Source organism: Galeopterus variegatus, unplaced genomic scaffold (assembly GCF_000696425.1).
Source record: "Galeopterus variegatus unplaced genomic scaffold, G_variegatus-3.0.2 Scaffold64, whole genome shotgun sequence".
NCBI lineage: Eukaryota > Metazoa > Chordata > Mammalia > Dermoptera > Cynocephalidae > Galeopterus > Galeopterus variegatus.
In genome coordinates this window covers 536,645-559,970 of record NW_007726175.1, presented here as the reverse complement: position 1 = coordinate 559,970, position 23,326 = coordinate 536,645, and the positions used below count along the sequence as shown (strand labels likewise).

General features: G+C 34.7%; 1 protein-coding gene across 2 annotated transcripts in view; it reads right to left on the bottom strand.

Moving 5' to 3' along the window:
* Positions 1-23,326, bottom strand: part of AGMO (alkylglycerol monooxygenase) — a 340,101-nt gene that overhangs the window by 310,529 nt on the left and 6,246 nt on the right. For both annotated transcript variants that reach the window (XM_008576908.1, XM_008576915.1), the window contains exon 3: positions 18,295-18,446. In XM_008576908.1, coding sequence (XP_008575130.1) covers positions 18,295-18,446 — 152 coding nt within the window. The remainder of the gene's footprint in view (positions 1-18,294; positions 18,447-23,326) is intronic.

Below are 23,326 nucleotides of genomic sequence, written 5' to 3'. Positions count from 1 at the left end.
CCACTCTCTTAACGGTCACAGTGGGGGGGTTAAGTTTCTAATACATAAAACTTCAGGGGCACAATTCAAGCTTCAATGAATTTGGGGGGGACATAACTCAATCCACTACACTCTCTTAGCTCCCACTATGAGTGAGGACATATGGTATTTCTCTTTCTGTGCCTGGCTTATTTCACTTAACATTCTGCAAGCTCAGTAATGTTGCTGCAAATGGCAGAATTTCATTCTTATTTATGGCTGAGTAGTATTCCATTGTGTATATACACCACATTTTTCTTATCCAGCTGTCCATCTATGGACATAAGTTGGTTCCATATTGTGGCTATTATTAATAGAACTGCAATGAAAGTGGAAGTGCAGGTATCCCTTCAACAAGATGATTTCCTTTCCTTTGGGGATATATGCAAAAGAGAGATGGCTGGATCCTATGATCGTTCTATCTGTAGTTATTTGAGAAACCTCCATTCTGTTTTCCATAATGGCTGTACTAATTTACAGTCCTACCAACAGTGTAGAAGAGTTCCCTTTTCTCTGCAACTTTACCAGCATTCCTTATTCTCTGTCTTTTTTACAATAGCCAGTCTGACTGAGGTCCGATGTTATCTCATTATGGTTTTGATTTGCATTTCCTTGATAATAAGTGATGTTGAGCATTTTTTCATGAACTTGTTGGCCATTTATATGTCTTTCTTTGAGAAAGGTCTGTTTAGCTCCTTTGCACATTTTAAAATTGGATTATTTGTTTTTTTACTGTGATGTTGTTTGAGTTCCTTGTATATTCTGGACATTAATCCCTTGTCAGATATATACTTTGTAAATATTTTTGTCCCATTCTGTAGGGTATCCTTTCACTAAGTTGATTGTTTCCTTTGCTGTGCAGAAGCTTTTTGTTTGTGATAATCCCATTTGTATATTTTTTCTTTTATTCTTTGTGATTTACTCATAAAGTCTTTGCTCAGTCCTACATCCTGAAGTGTTTTGCCTATGTTTTCTTCTAGGAGAAACAAAACAAAACAAAACAAACAAAAAAAAAAAAAAGGATAACCAACAAAATAGGAGATAAGAATACCATGATTAAGTGAAACAAGTCACACCCAGAAAGAGAAATACCACATATTTTCACTTATTTGTGTGAGCTAAAAATAAATAAGTAAATAAAAACACAAACAAATAAAGGGTGGGGGGGAAGAAGACACAACAATCACAACAATTCCTAGAACTTGTTAAGACAAGGGAACAGATATGATGTATTGGGGGGATAGGATAGAGAGGGAGGGAGAAAGAGGAATGGGTAAAGGGTCAAGGAAATGAACTACAATATATATTGAGAAGTTAAAAACAAACAAACAAACAAAAAGAGTCAGGCAGTTCCTCAAAAGGTTAAATATTTACCATAAGACCCAGCAATTCCACTCCAAGGTGGAAGATAATTGAAAAAAAAATACCTGCACACAAAACTTTGTACATAACTTTTTATAGCAGCACTATTCATAATAGCCAAAATTTGGAAACAACCCAGATGCCTATCAACAGCTGAATAGATAAATAAGATGTGGTATGTCTACACAATGGAATATTATTTGGCACTAAAAAGAATAAAATGAAGTACTGATACATGGTACAACATGGATGAACTTTGAAAATGTTATAGTAAGTAAAAGAAGTCCATCACAAAAGACCTCACATTGTATGATTCCATTTACAGGAAATGTCCAGAAGAGGCAAATCTAGAGACAGAAAGCAGACTAGTGATTGTCTTGGGCTGGGGGAGGGAGTCAGGGGAGATGAAGAATGACTGCATATGGGTATGGGGGGTCTTTTGAGGTGATGAAAATGTTCTTAAATTGGTTGTGGTAATGGTTATACAACTCTGAATATGTTAAAGTCATTGAATTGTTTACAAAAGGAAAAAGAAATTTAATATATTCTGTCGTGTATGTATGTGTACTTATTCATATTTTTACCAAGACACACAGGAAGAATAAAGAATAAAGAAGCACTTATCCAAAATGGTTAACTATGTGATGTGGTTATAATAAGGTAGGGGGAAGAGTAATGTAATAACATGAATGTGTCTGAGTGTACATTTTACAGCAAACTCTTGAACAACATGGGTTTGAACTGTGTGTGTCCACTTATATGCAGATTTTTTTCAGTAGGTCTTTAGGAAAATTTTTGGTTAGGTATGTCATGAATGCATATTTAATTAATTAATGACATACTTAAGTAGTTAAGCAGTTAAGTTTTTGAGGAGTTTAAAGTTATATTTGGATTTTCAACTGCAGGGTGGTCAGTGCCCCTAACCTCTGCATTGTTTAAAGGTCAACTGTGTATGCTTTTGAATTATCGTAGGTACATACTTACAAAAATAAAAGTAAATAAAAAACAAATAAATGAAAACAGTTGGACAAAAAGAAACAAATTAACTATATATCAAATTGATATCATAACCAAAAAGAGAAAATAATTAATTCAATTAACTTTTGAAACAGTTCTCTGACTACACCTGTGGTGGAACACAGAAAAGCAAAACTGAAATGAAATCTTAAACTTCTACCAGCAGGCTTTGTTTGATATTTTTTATTGTAAAAAATTTATTTGTGTGCTACATTACAGCAAATAATTAAATATAGTAATATTATTACACACCAAGATTTTCAGTGTTAGAGAATAGAAATACAATATAAAAACTTAAGAACAAAATGTCAAATTATTAAATGTAAATTTCATATTCCAAGATGAAATTATGTACACATATATATATTCACATATATGTGTGTGTGTGTGTGTATGCATATATTCTGGCTCTGTTGACTAGAAGGGATAGAAAACGTTGGTTAATAGTTGTAGAAGGAATAATAACTTTTGTAAATCATCATTTTGTAACCCCCAGTATAACAATTGACATAGATAATTTTCAAAAATGGAGGCTAAAATCGTTTGAAATGTCTGATGAAAACATGAGAGACCCATGAGCCAATTTGTAATTATTTATAGAAACTGTTGACTTTTGATGACTAATTGAATTGTTTAATGGTCAGTAGGAATTTTGGATTTTTCTTAGGTTATTGAATCAGTCTGGATACAACAATTATTTTCTAGAAATTTGTCATTTGTCCTGCCTTATGGATATCTTGATGGTAAGTACCTAACATCACTTATAAACTTTTCTTGCCAAAGATATTAACACTGAGTCTAATCAATCTGGAGTCTAAACCTAGACTCCAGTTTTCAGAGTACTCAGAGGACAGAAGGAAAAGTTAGGAAACGCTGAGAGGGGACAGTCAGACACGTGTAGAATGTGGTCCATTTTACAAGAGAATTGGCCTGGACTCTTCAGATAATAAATGGAACAAAAAAGTGGGTTGACAGCATAACTTAACAGACACAAAAAAGACAAAAAACAAAAAAAAACTTATAAATAAACATTAATTTGATCTAATTAGCAAATTAGCAATTTCATAACAGATATTCTTGGTTTAATTGGGGAGATTTAAAAAATGGACTGACAACACTAGCTGATATAACAGATTTATTGTTCAGTTTCTCAGGTGCAATTTTTTTTTTAGAAAAGTGTTCTAAGTGTCCAGGGATGCATCATGTAGTACTTGTGGGTGTAGTTATATTTCAACATACATGGAAATCATTTAATTACACACACAACTCTATTTATGACATTTTAGTATACATTACTGTCAATTCATCCTCCAAAAAACTAGCATGTTGCTTATTCCATCTGTCAATCTTCAGTGAGTATTCAGTGTTACTCAGTTTGGGCTACCCATTAAAATATTGCGTGGCTTAAAACAACATCAACCACGAAAAAACAACTAAGCCCAGATCACACTCCAAGAGATTCTAATTTAAGTGGTTCTTCTTATAGCTTAGTCATAAATATCTTTCAAAGTGTTCAATGTGATTCTTATGTGCAGCCACTACACAAGGCAATAAGCTAGCAATTACTGTGATGTAGGCTCGAGGGCTACAGTATGACTAAAATATGAGTCTAATATTGCATTGGGAGAGAAGTAGGGAAGTCCCAGTTATCTATCCTAACGCAGCTTAATCCTTAATTTCCAAAGAATTTTTTGACCCTGAACAACCAAATCATTACATTTAAATTTTGTTTCCTACATAACATTTGGGCATTTATGGAAACGTGATCTAAAATAGATTGGATAGATGTCGATATTAGTATATGCTGCATTTAATAAAAATGTTTAACTTTATTAAAAGGCTGAAGAAGTGGCAAGCCTCACAGGCTCTGAGATCAATGGACTCAGATTAACATATCCAGGCAATGGCACAGCAGCTCTGAGGGTTGGGCAAGTTACTCTAACTCTCTTTGTTTCACTTTTCCCTTTTATACAAGTGCTGTGATAAAAATGATCACCTCATTATTTTCTTTAAATCTGAAAATACGTGAAAAGCACTTAGAAACACCTACTAAGAACTAGTAATTGTTAGTTAATTGCTAATATTATTTCATAGTGACAGATTTTCACTGCCCAAGGGGACACGAATGTTTGGTACTTGTTTGGCTTTGATATACTCGCAAACATTTTATTTTTCTATACCTGATTCCAGTGACAAACATTCAAAATCTGGAGTCCTTTAGGACTTGAGAAATGGTACTAGGACATCATGTCACCTATAGAACATCCTCCTTACATTTGAAATTTACTGAAATTCTGTGCTCGCCCTTCACCCACACACAAGCTTTTGGCAAAACCCTTGAGCGATGTCCTTAACTTCTTCCTGTTGAAGTTTTTGCTTTTTTTACACACTGAAATATGCATTTGGAGTCACTATAAAGATGTTGCTATTAAGATCTAAGTAGTATAGAATACTGATGACTCCTTGTCATTACAAGGAGTTTCTGTTATGCTGTGATTATGTATTGTTTTATATTGACATATTTTTATTGTCTCCATTCTCCTAAAATATCCATCAACCTCTTCTTGATTTTATAATTCTATCACTTTTTATTTCCCAGTTTTCCTTATATTTACTTAATAAAAAAATTAATATATGATGGTAACTTAATGTACTACATAACCATTATCTGGTTTCATTCTTAGATTCTGATTGCGTATATTATTATTTTTTATGGAAATTTTAAAATTTGTTTTACAGAACTTTGCAATAAATATGATTTGTGCATCACTGCCTCCACTCAAATATCCTTTATTCAACCTACTTTACATTCTTTGTTTTCTACTTTCTACTCATTTGTTTTTGTGCTTTACGTGCAGTTCACTTTGTCCTTTTACTTAGGATCAATTCTTTTCTTAAGTGATATTATCACCATGGTGGAGCCCATCAAATTCTGCATAAAGACTTATTTTACCACTATATTCCTACATTTCTAAAGAAAAAAGATCACCACTAATGAAATTTAATACTGATTAAATAAGATTTCTTGTTGATTTAACTACCACCTGCACATCTGGTGTATTTTTCTGGGCCTTGTCTATACTGTTTGTTTAACTCACAGTATAAGCACTTCACATAGAGGACGTGTCTTCTTCAATGCTTGAAACAGCTCCAAAACACAGAGCTGGCATTGAGGTTTTGTTTTAAAAGATGATGTAGCACAAGCTATTTACTGTGATAATATACAGCTGTGTGTGTGTGTGTGTGTGTGTTTATTATCAGGAATTACAAATTTGGAGAAGAAAATAAGGTATACTGTGCACACTTTAGGAGTACCTATGGCACAAAATTACATTTTGGAAGGCACTCTAAGAAGTATAAGACTTCAATTGTAAGGAAAAGGATAAAATCAAATTACCTATTAGCATAAGAGAACGAACAAATCTGCTTTAGTAATTTTTTTTTTCAAGTCATTTTCCAGGTTCCTGAAAAGAGATCTCAATTGCTAAGCTGGAAAAACATTTTTTGACAAATTAATATTTAATTTAGCAGAAAAGTCAATATAAGAAACTTTAATATGTAGGTACAATGTGCAAATTCTAATGAATTTTGTTTCTTCCAAAATCTTTAAATATTTTTAAACAGCCAGATAAAACATTCAAGTGTTAAAAGAAAACCAAATGCAGATACATTTTGTCTATTAAAAAAAACTCCAATTATATAATAGTCAGGTGAGGAAAAGAAACAATTTTAAAAGAAATGCACGTTGTAATTTTATTTATTATAGTTGAGAAATATTCATCTAGGAAAAGATTGCTAGTGCCATGTCTATATGAGTGCGAGCCTAAAACACAGTCTGTTAGTGATCCTTGTTGTCTAGATATCTGTAGTGGACCTAAAATGTTCATTTTCCTACATAAATATCTTATAAAAGACAAAGGTAATTTCATTAAAATTTAATAAATAGAAACCCATATGGCATGCTTTATATAATTAAAATTCCCTAGCTTTAGTTTTTATTATATAATACACTTGTACATATACTCAATGGTACAAATACATAGCAAATCTTTGTAAGATCCTTTATGAAGTACTATTATTATTTCCAGCTAACAATGAGAAAAGCTAAGTTTGTATGAGAACAGGTAAACTTAATCATGCATTTTGAGAAGGTAATTCTTTTACCTGCTAATGTATATTAACTGTCATTTAAAGAAAACATGATATCATTTACATTATTATATCATATCATATTATAATACATTGAACAGAGATGCCAGACAACATAGGTATTTATTTTTCTACTTATGTGTTGAATTCTGCTTCAAGTGTTTTCTTTATTTTAACCTCACAATGGCCCTTTGGAGATTATACTATTGTTGTTTGCATCTTACAAATAAGGAAACACAAAGAGGAGGCATAGCTTGCTCAGTATTGCACAGTTAGAAAGTAGTTAGAGCCAGGATCTAAATCCAGGCAGTTCGGGTCCAGAGTCCATTCTCTTATCCTATATTTACAGAGGGTGTCTCTGGGGGATGGGTTTAGACACGCATTTCATTTCCTACCTTTTCCTCATTAGAGATTTTTTTTTCTTTTTCTGCAATTATTTTTCATGCAAATGCTTTGGAATAAGAAAAATATGTTATTTCTATTTTTTATATGAACGTTGCTGGATCAATTCTTATAGAACTCTCCATCATTGTGCCTTCAGAACAAATGAATCAAAATACAAAATCACATTACAAAATGAAGTTAAAATGAGACGCTTGTTTGGTTTTGAACAAACAGCAGGAAAAAGCTTAGAAATTAATCAAACTCAAAACTTTGTACATTTCAAACCAATTACCTTGACTTTTGTACTTAATTTATAGTTTGTACAAACATGGAAAAATACCTTGAATATCTACTATTCTTAGGGGGAAAAGTGAGAAAATATATAGCAATTTGATAACCACACCAAAAGGAAAGGATTATTATTCTCATTTCATAAATGAGGAAATTGAGCTATAGAAATATTAAATGGATTAGAAACTAGATGTTATTGACTTAATCTGTTCTTTTTCCCACTAAATACGATCTCTTCCAGAAACCAATCAATCATCTAGTCTATATATGTTCATGGACAGAGAACATTACTGTTTTTGCAGTAAGCAAGGTGAATTGTGTCTCTCAAAAATTCATTTGTTGAAGTCCTAACCCCCAGTACCTCAAAAAGTGATTATATATTGTGTGTGGTTAAAATAAGGAGACATCAAAGTATGACTTCATTTGTCTTTGGTTCACAATGCTTAAACAGTGGGGAGATTAACCAGAACAGACCTCACAGGGAATACACTTGAAAGCTGAGGCACATTAACCACATAGTGAGTAAGTTTCAATTTAGAGTCCAATTATTAAAGTCCAATTGCTCAATTAGGATGAAAGCAGCCCTCTGTGGAAAGTAAAGTCTAATTAAAGTTGGACGTGTACTTTATACAAGCGGTTCTTGAGAGATATTGTGTCCAATACAGCAGAGATGCGTGAGGACCTGTAAGGCCCATTGATGCTAGAAGACAGTGCCATTGTTGGCAGGCTAAGATTTGGAGATTAGCTTGAAGGCTGACCGGCCCTGTTGCAGCCTGAGTTGTTGGTCTTTGGTCTTCAAAGAGGTGGCTGATAGAGTGTAGCCTGCTACAGCCTAAGCTTTCAAGGTGTCTGGCAAACTTTTAGGTTTATACCTATTTTGAAGTACAGTAGTTGAAGTCAATTGCCCCCATATGGGGTCTAATAAGGTGTGATGTCATACTCTCAAGGGAGTATTTGAGAATATGACATCACATATTTGGGGGAGTACTTCCAAACTCTTATCACTGCAAGACATGTATCACTCATGTAGCAAACTATGTGAGTGTTTGGAATCATTTCAAGGCTACAAAACACTGTTTGGGAGATAAGTTCTCTAAAGACCTATGTTGTCCAGTATGACTGGTGTACTTATAAAAAGAGGAGATTTGGACACAGACACATACAGCTGAAGACCATGTGAAGACACAGGGAGACGATGGCTATTTATAAGGCAAGGAGAGAGGCCTCCAAAGAAACCAACCCTGTAGACATCTTGATCTCAGATTTCTAACCTTGACAATTGTGGGAAAATAAATAAATGCTATTTTTTCTTACCCCTTGAAGCAGAATACTTCCAAAAAACATTCAACTGAAATAACCAATCTCAGTCCAAATTCCAAATATTGTAATAAGGAAGGAAAGATAACTAGTGTCTTCTGAAATTGGAACAAAGCTAGGTGTCCAAGCTGTTAAGGATACCAGCTCCGTGGAGTTGTGCATGAGTCAGTCCTCCCTTCTGGCTCATCTTCTCCCCGTCCTGGCCCTTTGTGCTTTCTTTGCATAGAACTATGATATAGTGGATAAAAGAATCTGCTTTTTCTTCACAATACACATCTTTAATCCCACTAAATTTGGATTGAAAACAAGCACTAAAATGTATTAGCTTTGTGGCATATTGCTTAACTAGTTGAGTCTCTCTCCTTTTTTTTAATCTGTAAAAGGGATATAATAAAACTGATAAATTAATCTCCAGACCCACTCCCCATCCCCTAGGATACATTGTGTGATCAGTAATCAATATTGCCCTTCTAAATTGATGACACTACTCACTCATTTGCTAAAGCCAAATTTTTGGAGCATTTGTGAATTTTCTCTTTCTTTCACAACCCATATCCCCATACACCATGGAACACAACACTGCCATAAAAAAGAATGAAATTTTCCCATTTGCAACAGCATGGATGAGCTTGGAGAAACTTAGGTTGAGTGAAATAAGCAAAGCACAGAGAGATAAATACACATGTACTCACTCATAAGTGGGAGTTAAGAGGGAAAGAAGGAAGGAAAGAAAGACCACAGTGGTCCACTGGACTTGCAGAGGGCAGAGCATACCTAGGGATACAAAGTGGAGTGGGAAAAGGGGGATGGGGAGGGAGGTCAGGGACAATTGGGTGGGGGACACAGGGTATAATCACAATTTGTGGTAACGGGCATCCTGACAATATGGATCTGGCCATCACATCTTGGGCATGAGTGGTGACAATTAGCTTTGTGTCCCATGGATATTCATAACCACTTAAAGAGAGAGAGAGAGAGAGAGAGAGAGAGAGAGAGAGAGAGAGAAACTATTCTGGCATTAGATTCAAAACATATCCATAATCTGACCACTTCCACCACCTCTGTTGATATCATCATGGTCTAAGCAACAGCCCTTTAAATTGGAGTACGCACTACAAAACAAAAACAAAAACAAAGAAAACCCCCAAAGGTTATTCGATGCAATGATAGTTTTAGAACAATAAATTTCAACTTTCATATGAACATGTTCCTTATGTCACTTACCTGAAAATAAATCTATAGTGGAACATTTATTGTTTTGCTTTACAAAAGGTGTAGTCACAAATCTTAATATAATACATTAACTTGGGGTGTGAAAATGTCTAAGGCACCAAGCAATGAAATAAAACTAAATGTTGGTTTGCGAAGACTTCTACTAGGATTGATGAAGGGACATCAAAATCACAGAGCTGTAAGTGTTTTATGTTTTGAACACATTTTTAATCATACTTGGTTCACAGAATCAATTCATAGTATCGGAGACAGAATTTTTAAATGAAATAAAATTAACTAAGATAGAGTAAGAAACATGTGCACATCATATAGGTTGACAAAATACTGTTTATGAAATTGTGTATATGTGTAATGGAATCATTGTAAAATTTAATTTTTGTGGAAAATTGATACAAAATATTTCAAATCCACTGAGCCAGATTTGAAAACACAAGTCACATTTTGTCTTCTTAAGTCACTCTGAATAAAAGCTAATGTCTTTACAATAATTTACCAGGTCTTGCATGATCTGCCCACCCTGGCCCACATCTTGGATTACCTCTCACCCCCATCTTCTGCAACTTTAATTCTTTCTTGCTTGGTTCTAGCCACTGTGTTCTCCTTGCGTCTCCTCAAATGAGTCAACTATGCTTCTGCCTCAGGCCCTTTTCACCCGCTGTTCCCTCTCCCTGTTGTCCCTTTCCCCAAAATAGTTGGGCTCACTCTCCCAGAAAGTTTTAGGTCTGTGCTCAAATGTCACTATATCAGAGAAGCATTCTTGATCATTCTCCAGAAAAGTATAACCACCACACTAATCTGGCACTATTTTTCTTAACCTGCTTTGTTAATTTTACTGTACACATCATCCTGAGGTTATAGTAGAAAGCTTCATAAGACTGTTTTAACTTTGGAGGATTCCATGTGTCTAATAAAATGAAAGCCTATAGTAGGTCTTTGATAGGTATTTGTTAAAGAAATAAATGCATGTCACTCCTCTCCTAAAAATCCTCCAGTGGCTTCACGTTACATCTAAAACAAATAGGGTGCAGAGTGGGTAGTGTGGCTGGGGATTAATTTACCAGTTTGGTTATTGCCAATCTTCAGGATCCTTATATGGCCAGGTCCCTGACTATTACCCCAACCTCTGTCTTCCAGTTACCCCTGGTGTCCTCCACATATGGTTTCTTGATGGTTCTCAGATGGGCCAAACTAGAAAGCTCTTTCCTCAGATATGCCTCTGCTGCATTTTTCACTTCATTCAAGTTTCTGCTAAAATGCCATCTCCTCATAGAGGTCCAGTAGAGGCCTTATCAGACTGTTGTGTCCATTACCGCTTATCCACAACACGTCTTGATCCCTGGCATTATAGTACATAACATGCATTTTATATCTTCCTCCATTAGGAGGTAAGCTCCATAAGGACAGCAACTTTTATTTGTTCACTGCTATGTTCCTAGCAATTAGAAGACCTTCTAGAACACATATTAGGTACTCACTTAATGTCTGATGAATGACTGAATGCCTATTTTATAGTGTTCTTCTCAGAATTAAATAAAACCATGAGTTGTGCTATTAATATAAAGCACCTAATCTAGTACCTGGCAATATAATAAACATTTATTCAATAATAATAATAATAATACTTAAACAGCTTTAACTATGTTCCAGTCACTTTCCTAAATTTTACTCATTTAAAATTTATTAAAATCCTATGAGATACAGACTATTATGATTATTCCAATTTTATAGATGAGGAAACTAAGACACAAATAGATTAACTCACCCCAAATCTGTTAATAAATGTCAATACTGAACTCAGGCCACCTGGTCCAAGAATTTATGCTTTTTGGTCAATATACTTTTGTTGCTTCTCCAATGTGATACCTGATGCTATTACTAGCATCATAATTTTAGGAATATGAATTTTAAGCAGAATCCCATTTTTTTTATGCACAATACTTCAGCATATGCAGATATTTGGAAATTTAAGAATTAATGGCAATGAAAAGGACAAAGTATGTTTTGTAAATTATAGAATTCTCTACATAATCATCTTTATAATTTCCCTATAATTATTATTATAATTAATCATTGATATCTATGATCCACAGTAAAATAAACAATCAGTGATCATATCTGCTATCAGCAAACTATTTCAGGTTTCTAATACAGGATTGGTATTATATAGGTGGTCTTAAATATTTGTTGAAAAAATTAGCACATGAATAAATAAATGAATGAAGTCTGTAACGGTAGAAATAAATCTCTAAGTTGATGATTATTCCAGGAATCTTCACTTAGTATATTTTGTTAGTACCTCACACAGCAATTTTTCTAATTGTGCTATTTTAATATGGCAGCATTAAATTCAGCCACAATTATACATGTTTAATAAATGAATAAGGCTAGAATTCCACTTGATTTGGCTTTTTTGGTCTAAAATGGCAGTACTCAAATGTGTTATATGCTAATGTATCACATACATCCAGTAATACTTTCCAAATTCTCCTTTTGAACAAAATTGCTTGGGACAAAATCTGGTTTCCTCAGATCATATTAAATTAAATATTGTTTCAGAACAATCTTAAATAAATCCCACTCCAAACTCAAGCTTTTCTTTCTGTGCCATTTGGAACACCCCTCAATCTTCACATGACTCCATCTTGCTTCCTTTAAGTTGGCTTATTTATTCATTCACTCATATTTACTTGGCTCCTGATCTTTCAAAGCATTTCGTATTTGAATTTTTTCACAAAACTAGAAGGTGAGTGAAATGAATAAAATCTGTCTAGAGAGGTTAATCCCAACACTGTGTGTGTGGTAAATGGTTGCACAGTAATGTGCACCCAGATCTCAAGACTCGAATTTCAATGCTCTTTATGCTACATGAGGCAACTATACGATGCCCCAGAACTAAAAGAAAGACAGGGCATGTTCCGTTTCCTCAAGCACAGTCACAAGTCAGCAAAGTCTCATAATCTTTACTTCATCTCTGAATTCCAGTGTCCTTTCGATTACTCATTTCACAGCTTTTTTCAATTCCTGGAAAATATTACCACAGCCATCCTTAAGTTGTTCCAACTATTCTAGGAACTATTTCTACACTTTTGTATCAACGTTCAAAAATAGGCTGATGGAGATTCCTGACATCCTTATTCTTTATTATCAAGTTCATGACTTCCCTGTTTAATAGCTCAATACATCTATGCTTGCAGTGCCTTGATGATAGCCATAATCATTGTTTCAAATGGACTTTTTATACATTATCTATCTATGGAATCTATGAACACCAAAGGAAATTTAGGTTTTAGCTTTTAGGAGTGACTGCAGCTGTCAGTGATAAGAATAAGTTATTCCTAGAAGAAAAACTCCCTCAAATAGTGCTCTTTGAAGAGAAATCATGGCTATTTTTCAGTATATATGTATTTTGAGTGCTTATATGAACAAATGTCTCACATTATTTATGAGATGGCCCTGTCACTGAAATGAACTCAGAGGAAGATGTTTAACATAGGTGCCATGGTTTTTAGTAGAAAGAAATAACAGGAAACTGGAAGTCATAGGCAAGTTGAGGGAATTCTAAGGTGTCCCATAGAGGTTCTGAATGACACCTCCTCCAAGGGCTGAGAGAAGCTGAGGGATCAATCATGGGAGAAGACAAGAGGAATGGTAGTAAGTCAGGCAAATACAGAGTGGACTTTGCCCTCAGTGATCTAATAGGAATACGATCACAAGGTATTTTTAAAGTAAACCATGAGACCTAACATGTGGCAAAGAGTTACAAAAATCTTAGGTATATTCTGGTATCTCAAAAAAGGAAACATAAGTGTAGCCAAAGTTAGGTAATCTATTTTTCGATGGAGACCACAATCCTGGCACCACCACAAGTTAAAATAAATTTTAATCAATATATCTATTTCTTTTCTTCATTTAAACAATGATGGGAATTAGGATGATCGAAATTCACCTCCCATTGAAAGTCAGAAAGGAACAAACAATTTGAAATTCTAGAAGTCATATATAGAAGCTCCCTTAATCACAATTAAGTAGTGGAAATGAACATTTGTAATTAATTACATAAATATTATGATCACCTACCTTGTTTAGATGCAGAAAGAGATGAGTTGAAAGTGAATTAAGCAGTTTAACTGTTGAGTAAAGAATTAGAGTTTGAAGGAATATTATAGATTTCTTATTATAATAAGCTCTTTATTTCAGGACTGAACTTGTGTTGTAGCCTAAATGTATAATCAATGCCTCATAATGGGATTGTAAAAGGTATAGGCAGGTAAAGTCTAATTTATGATCCTATATAATATATAGGAAGCTGCCTGTATCAGTCAGGATCCAATCAGGAGACAAAAACCACACCAGTAATTTGAATAAGGAAAAGTTCACATAAAGAATTCCTAAAAGAGGTAAAGAAAGAGTAGTTTAGTGGTACAGAAGTAGCACCTGCAGAACACAGCTACTGCCCATGGAGCTGAGGGAGAGAGAACAGGGCAGTCACTTATAAAGTTAAAGGAACCCCACACACATGCACACACACATCACCACCAAGTCTGGAGAGGTTGTGGCTACCACCGGACTCTGCTAATGACAGAAAGACTTGCTAGAGTGTGTGGGTGTTGGGCCTTAAAAACTAACGCCACCTTAAGTGACATTACAAGCGCGCCATTACGGGCCCACAAGGGCATATTAACGTGGCAGCCTAAGATGGCGCCGGGAGGAAGTAGGGTGGGAGTGTCTGCAGGAACCTTGCCTTAGCCCTTATTGGCCAAATACATGCTTCCGCGCTTGTGAACACTGCGTGATTGCAATAGCTAGGCATTGAGACAGGATGCATGCTCTCGTAACCTTTAAGCTGATTGGAGGATGTAAAAACCTCCCTTCCCCATTTGCCTTTAAAAGCAAGTGCTTGTGTGATAATAAACAGAACTGCTCGACAGAACCCCTGTGTCTGAGTGTCCTTTAACGGGCTGGTTGGGGCCCGCAGCTGTGCTCACCTCTCTTCGCAGCTCTCTTCCTCCCTCTCCTTCCAATAGGAACCGGAGGGAAAGAGGAATCCGGGCCATCCACTCGCCCACCAGAAGGGACACCAAGGGAGTGACTGATAATGAGGCTAGGGCTGTTTGGGTCGGCTGGCGGCTGACCCGACATGTGGGCCCCAGAAAGTGTGGGCTGCAGCTAGTCTTCCTGTGTGCCCCACTGGATGACAGAGAATCTTGCCACCTGATTGCCAGGCTACAGCCGAGTAACGAGGTGAACAGTACCAGGTCTCTCACATACTGATCTGCTAAGTGCCAGATGGAAAACAGCACTCTGGAAAAGGGAAGCAAGTTCTTTCCTCATGTTCTAGCTTTGCAGTGTCTCTCCAGTCCCTTAGATTGTCAAAGCCTAACATCAAGTCAACTGACAAAGGAGAAATGTCTGCAGCATCCAGCTCTGATAACACAACAAAGGTCAAAGAAGGATAGATTTGGAGAAAAAAGGCAATAAATCAATAACTGCTGTGTTTGTACTTTCTCTATCCTTGGTTGTGGAAACTGATACACTTAAAAACTATGTAAGGTCACCAGTTTATGCTCACAGTCACAAGTCATAACTTCTCTGTTCCTATTTCTAAATTTGGTTACCTACTATATCATTCTGGCTTCAGATTATTCACCAAGAAATCACATTGCTGGCATTATTTATTAATCTAACTTTTTATGGAAGTATAGATAAAGTCCATACCTTTTAAGTGTACAACTTACTAAGTGAATTGCGTGTACAACTAACTCAATGAATTTTTACGGATAAAGTCTATCATGTAAATGCCATCCAAGGCAAGATATAGTCTATTTCTAGCACCCTGGAAACCTCATTCTGAGTCCTCCCAAGTAGTATTTTTTTTTAAATGTTCCCTTAATTTTTTTTTTTGTTTTCTTACATGTTTAACATAACTAATAGGTAGTATATGAAAGAAAAAGCAACATTTTGTAATGGAGGATAAGCATGCCAGAAGCTACTCTTAATTTAAGACCTATTTAATTTTATCATTCTATATCTCTTCCTATAAAAATTATTGTGCTACTCTTGTTTTTTTATAAGTTGAACAATAATTACCAATTTCCTCCTCATTCCAGAGGAAAAGGAATGTGAAATATGAAGAATATATACAACTTCGAATATTTCTGTTTTTTTTTTCATAGAGATAGAGATACAATTCAAATTTTTGAGAATAAACTCTTTCCCACTTATACCAAACTGTCCCCTAAATGTAAGAAAATGCTACATGAATACAATACAAACAAATGACAACAACAAAACAACTAAAAACAAAACTAGCAATAAATTAGGTACTAAGAAAGTAATTTAAATACACGTAAAAATAAAATTTGAAATATATAATATACTGTTTCTTCAAAACTCATAACATTTAACATATTAAGTGTGGAATATTTTTTGTTATATCTCTTTACTGAGAGAAGTGAAAGGAAAGTAACACATTAGGTAGAAAAAGTGGGGGTGTTCTTACTGTATTTTAAGATGACATTTGGATTTTGGAACTATTGGAACTTTTCAGTTAAATGAATTCAACCAGTTACTCAGTTTGGGCTCACTAACCCAAGAGCATCAAGAAATTTGATACTATAAGTTTTTCTTGTCCCTACGTATTTATGGATTTCAAAAACACATTTTAATATTTATGCTATTATTTACATGTAAAATTTTAAAATCAAATATCGTATTGAGAGTTGACACATTTAACAACATAATTTATTTTTTCCTGCTAGATTTCCATTACAAGTCAAAAGTCTTTGAACTTATGATTAGGCTCCATAGCCTGAAGGTTGTGAGTGTTATTCCAGAAGGTTTTCAATTTTCTTTTTAATGTCTGCCTCCTTCTCTGGATTCAGTTCAAAATTCTCTAATGGGAAGCATACTTTAAATAACCTTGATTCCGTGTTTTAGTGTGTTATTTTATTTTATTGGTCTTCTCTAACTGAGAGCACTTACAACCACTATATTTTTTAAAGTTTTATATTTGGTAATATTTTGTTGCTTCTTTGTTTCCTGTTATAATGGGCTTTCAAAGATTAAGCAAATTTGCAGATTTCCCAAACACATCTGTACAGGACAGTGTGATATTACAAGGTTCCTGAAATTAAGTAATACAATGTAAATGCTTTCTGCAGTACGTCTTTGTTGCATAGAAAATGAGGAAGATTGCCAGTGAGTTCATTTTAGGGAGAAAACTACTACTTCGAAATGAAATACAAATAGTTTACTACATAGGCTATATTGTATTCTTAGTCGTGTTTGATTTGGGAATATCCTCGTGCATTCATATACAAGGAAATGATGTTGGTATCTGACCTATTATATTCAAAGACAAAGGTTATCACAAACAAAATAAATAACTCTTTCTAGATTATATCTTGACTTCAAATTGCCTTAATGAATTAACTCTTTTAAAGTTTCATTAAATGCACATGTTTAAAATGCTTAATGAAAATAATGCTGTATTTAATGTTTAGCAGGCTTGAGCATAACATTTGTCCATGCTAATCCTATTTCCTTCATCCTTGCTTGGGAAGGACATTTGGTCACACATACTCCTACACACACAGCTCAGTTATTTGCCCTGATCTCAGGTCTCTTCTTTCCATTTCCCATTTACTTTTTATTGTTATTCCAGGTTTCTTCCTCTTTCTTCCTTCCTCTGCACCCACTCAACCCAACCACCCACTGAAATCCAGAGTTCTGCTCTTCAGTAGTTTTTCAAAATTAGAACTAACCCCACATCCCTTCAGAAATACTTGGGCATGCCTTATTTCTCCTCAGAGACCAGGTGGTCCCCTTAGCTCTGCAATCATTCTTCAACCCCTATGTATCCCTACAGAGCTTCAGACTGAGACCCCCATTTTCCAGCTCTTCCATTTCCCTTCCTGTAAGAAAACATTTCCTTGAAAGGTGAAACCAAGAATCCAAAAAAAGCAAATCAAGTGAATCAGTGCCGTAAGAAGGATCTGTATTAATGAGGAATTTTGCAGAACTGGTAGCACTGAAGTGCATTATGGTCAGTGCCTAGATGATTACATTTTCATTTGTAATGTGGAAGTACTGCCAAGAAATGGAATCAAGCTTACTGTAACAAAACACGGTAACTAGAAATTTATGCTGTTACAGAACTCTTCTTAATGACCGTCAGTAATTGTGAAGGTGGGTCTCCTATGCAAGTTGTCTGTAACCTTTACCAAGCATGTCATAATAAGAACAATGTAAGGCAATACATTAAAAAGTAATGCTATAGCTATCACTTTCTAAACTTTTTTTAACCAGGAACAATAGGTGAGAACAATATACCTCCAATAATTTCACATCTTCTGATTGAAATCACTTGAATTTGAAAGTAAACTTTCATTATTAATCTTTATGTCCTGTAAACTATACTATTTTGCTTATGTATTTAATCACTCAGTAAAATTTACTGACTACATATTATGTACCAAACACAGTTCAGCATAAATTAACAAAAATTCTTTATTTGCAACTTACCATGGGCCATGCGATGGAACCAGTAGTAACCAAAGTCAACTCCTAAGAAGGTTAAATACCAAGTCCATGGAGAATTCCAAGGCAGACTGAAGAGCCTGTAGTTCTCCCAGATATAAATGTAACTGGTCAGTTCAATGCTCCTGAAAAACAGACTGGAAAATAAAATTCACAAGCAATGATTATACCACATTTTAGATATAAAATTTTGCTAAAACAATTTAGGTAGCATTTAAAGATTAATATTTCACATGTAAAAATGGAACTCTTTCCTCCTTCTACTTTGTTTCTTACTGCTCTTTTAGAGGCTCGATTTTCTTGCTATCAAAATGATTAACATGCTGTTTTCTTTTGTTTCATAGGCATCATGAATGCCAGCTGTTTGCACTCTCAATTTCACAGAATTTAGGAGGCCATTCCTTTTTTATGTCTCTTAAAATACTTTTCATGGAACGAGTAGAACATAAATATGACAAAACTACAACTTATTTTCTGTGATTGTCATTTCTAAATCTTAATGAAGAACACATTAAGGATGCTTTAGAAAGAAAGTATAAAAGGCTGGAAATTATAAATGGCATATTCTTAAAGGGATCTGCAAATCGCCTACTGCCTTCAAATATGTTGATTCTATAAAATTTGCCTTTAGATTAAAGTTGTTTCTAATTCTATCTCCTCTCTTCTCTCCTCCCTTCTTCCATCTTTCTCTCTCTTTCACACACACACAGCCACACACACATCTTCAAGCTTTTTAGATGTGAACCTAGAATCACATATTGGATTCTCATAGCAGTTCAATATTTCTGGTAAAAAATATAAACTAAAGCTTCTAAGATGTTAGAGAAGAATCTTCCTCTAGAAATAAGGGATATGAAGCTAGTTAAAATAAACAATTGCTTTAAAATCTAGATACTAAAGTATGTCTTGCCACCTATTCTGTGAAGCTTCTGCAAGTTCTTATTTTAACATCTTTCAAAAACATATATAACATACTTCAATTTTATAAGGTGTACTATTTTTTCTTTTAAATTTTCTGTGATAAAATTTAAGGTCAGATTCAAGATAATAACTTAGTTTATCACTTTTATAAATTTGATTGAGTTGAAATTTCTTCTGTATTAATTATTAAAATGTAAACTAAATTGACACGAGGTGAGAGGTGTCCTCTATGGTAGGCTGATAAACTGGCACGCCAAAACAAAAAGAAGAAAGGAAGGAAGGAAACAGCGAAGGAAGGAGAAAAGAAAGAAAAAGAAGAGAGGGAAATGTGTGTGTGTTTATATACATACATATATATATACACACACACACATATATATGTAGAGAGAGAGACAGAGAGAGGAGAAAGAGAAGGAAGGGAAAAAAGTAAAAAAATAAAATAAAATAAATAAGTGATCATTGTACCTGATAAAGACATATTTATAAGCCAACAAGAAGTTTGGTGCTCAGAGTTATAAGGAAATTCTTAAATATTCTAATTTCAGATAAGAGTTGAAGAAGCAGCTCAGATTATTATATTACTAAAATTCATCATTTTAATAGTGGTTCCCTTTACGGTGTCAGTTTCTTTGAATTAGCGTGTTACAAGGTCTTTTGGAGACTTGGGACTTTAACTTTTCTCTGTTCTTGAATTTAATTGTAATATCACTTCAATTATAATTTAACAATTTTAAAATGTCCTCTTGTATTTTGAATGCTTCAAGTTACTATTATTTAATCTGTAAAATACTAGCTACTTCACAATAGCAGTAATATACATAACTCATTGAAATGTTTACAGTTTTGAGTATTACCATTTGAGCATTTCCCTTTCTCAGAGCTCAGTTTCCAATTTCAGATTACATGGCTTGAAAAAGCAGTTTCACCCCTGAGTGCAAGTCCTTGACCCAACAAAAGAGCCCATCCTGGACCCCATCATAATGACAACCTGAGCAATGATCTGGACACTCCAGAATCACCTGCTCAAATGGCCCTGTGCCTGTTTGCAGAGCTTGCAAGTGGCTTTTTCCTGGTCTAGTTCTCCTGAGGGTTGACCTCTGCAGGTGTGCAACTCCTACAAATGACAGGACAAGCAGTCTGGGATGTCCACACACACGTGTCTGACATCCCTCATGGGACAGGACAAACCATGAGCCAGGGGCTCCCACAGTGTTTTGGAACTCTGAGGAATCCAAGAACTGGAAATTTAAAACCTGACTTCCAAGTTTGTATCAAGGTACATTTGTCAAAGTGGAGGGTTAGAAAAAAATTTATTTTAAAGCTTGTTAACTTGGTTGGTAACTTTTATATATTTAGACCGGGGCTTCTCAATAGTGCCACTGTTGTCACTTGGACAGGATAATTCTTTGTTGTAGGAGGTTTTCCTGTGCAGACACTTACTCAGACTATAAAATCTTAAAGTTGTTCTCTATGGTACAGTAGTAGAGGGTTACCCATATAAAATTAAAATTTTATGTAAAAAATAACAAAAAAAGGTGAATAATATTAATTTTATATGGCTCAACCTAATAATTTCTTTAAAACAGGGATTCTTAACCTTGGCACTATTGCCATTTGGGACCAGATAATTCTTTGTTGTGAGGGCCTGTCCTGTGCCTTATAGAGTAGAGCAGCAACCCTGTCCTCTTTCTACTAGATTCAGTAGCACTGTTCCCATCCCAGTTATGACAACCAAAAATGTCCCCAGACATTGCCGAATGTTACCTGGGAAGCAAAATTGCCCCCAGTTGATAACCACTATCTTAAAACAACTGATCCAGACTTAGAAAATTCAACAGCAAGTTAAAATAATCTATAGCTTCTTATGAATGCTTTAGTGCATGGTGTCAAAACAATTCACCCATGAGTTCATTCAACCATTCAATGAATTTCTACAAGGAACGTATGAAGTGCCAGGCACAGAACAAGACAAAAGTGTACATTATTGAATGGGGTAAACATAATCACTTGCCCTACAAATGTTCCATTATTTCAATTATCTTTCTTAAAATTTGCTATCTTCCATGTCAGTTGCATTGACAATTGAAATAGGCATTAAGAAACCAAGACATCAATAAAAGAAAGAGTCCCTGAAAAACTTCCATTTGTAAAACAAAGAGAACCTGCCTGCAATCAAAATACTTTTTTATTTCCTCTACAGTTGCCAAGTCTTGAGCAGACACCCAATTTATCACTCTGTCAACTGACTTATTAGGGTTGACAGAAATTGAGCTGAAATATGCCTGACATACTACAGTCAGGACTTTTTTTTCACACTTTAGCACGAAGCCAAACTTTCCTCAAGGTGAAGGGAAAGAGGGGAGAAGCTATGGGAGTTACATTCCCTGCTTTCTATCAGCAAGATGAAAATGATCCTTTTCCACTACACCTGTGAAAGAACAGCCAGGGAGTGCCCACAACTAAAACAACTTACCAAAGTGATACAGCTGGGAAATGATCATCAAGTTCTGGAAAGCCCTTGATTGCAGGAAATAGCACCTACATTTTCAAAAATGTTCCCACCAGACCTTGAATCATAAACCAAAGCTCCTTCCTCTTTCTCCTCCCAATTCCTCCACTCCCCTTTCCACCCTGAAACCCCAGCTATGACTCTGCACTCTGGAATTCAAACTTAAACTCTCTGAATCCCATCCTCTGGGAAGAGGCATATATAATGCATGTGTATGTAGTGAGCTTATTTTATCACATGGAGATGGAATATTGGGTAGCATAGGGGCTGGGAATTACCAAATACTCAATGCCATTTATGCATCAAGTTCCGATGGGAGACCAAGAAAATGATCTAAATATAAAGAGACATTAGAATCCTCTAATCAACAAGCTGTGCGCACAGAGGCTTTCCTCCCATTGTCCTATATTCTTCATGAATTCCCCCAGATGGCAATTTTCTCTTGGGTCTGAGGTATATTTTTTGGCAAATGAAAGGTAGTTTATAATTCTAACTAGTGAGATGATTCTTTATGTATGTGGTATAACATTTTCTCTCTTTACTAGAAATGTGCTATTCACCGAAATGTGCTTTCAGTAAATAGCAATTTACTGAAATTGCTATTCAGCACTGGCCTTGGATTTTTTTTTCTTTTAAAATAATGTTTAGTCATAATATTGGGATTAATAAATAATCAATAAATTAGAAATAAATATAAATTCTTATTTGTGGACTAAGAATTGCAAGCTAATTAGCTTTCAAAGTCATCTTGACCTGAATCTACCCATCTCCAAGAGTAGAACTGTGACATTAGACATGTCATTCAGCCTTTCAGGATGTCAGGGCTAGTTTAAGATATGAGAGCATTAGGTTGAATAGTCGCCATAATTATCTAGTTATCAAATACTCCCACGATCTGATCATTAAGGAAGTGAGTAAAATGTAATGTAATGCTCTCATTGCAAACTGCTAAAATTTCAAAGAAACTTTCAAAGTAAGTAGAAATATGTACTGAGACTCACAGGTATCTGCTAATTTATGCTATTTAATAACTCTCATTATAGCTGTGTTCACAGTCTGACTTGGCCAGTTTATGAGAAACTGAAGAAAATAAATTAGATGTTTTTATTTCTAGTAATCGTGTTTTACAAGCTGGAAAATAAATCAATATTTAAATGAGATCACTATAAATATCCTTTAAAAGGCTATAAAATTAAAAGTAAATAAACATATAAGTAAATAAATATATACATATACACAGAAAGAGAGAGAGAGAGATTTTTTTCTGAGAAATTTTGTTATTTATTAACTTAAAAATCTCTTAAACCTAACCCAGGAATTTGCACTGACGTCTGTAAAGCTACTGCCACTTTTGCTCCATCTAGTGGAATATTGATTTTTGCTCAGAAATAATAAGATAATACAACCTCTACCTTTTGCAAACAGACAAAATTTGTACTACTGTTTCTTACTGTGAAGTGGCATTGCATTTCAAAAGAATCACTTAATTTAATTTCTTTTTACAACAACCATAAAATCATAGACTTTTATTTTAAAAAGTGGTAGATTTGGAAGAAGTAAATTTGCTATATTCTTTGCTTTGCAGGA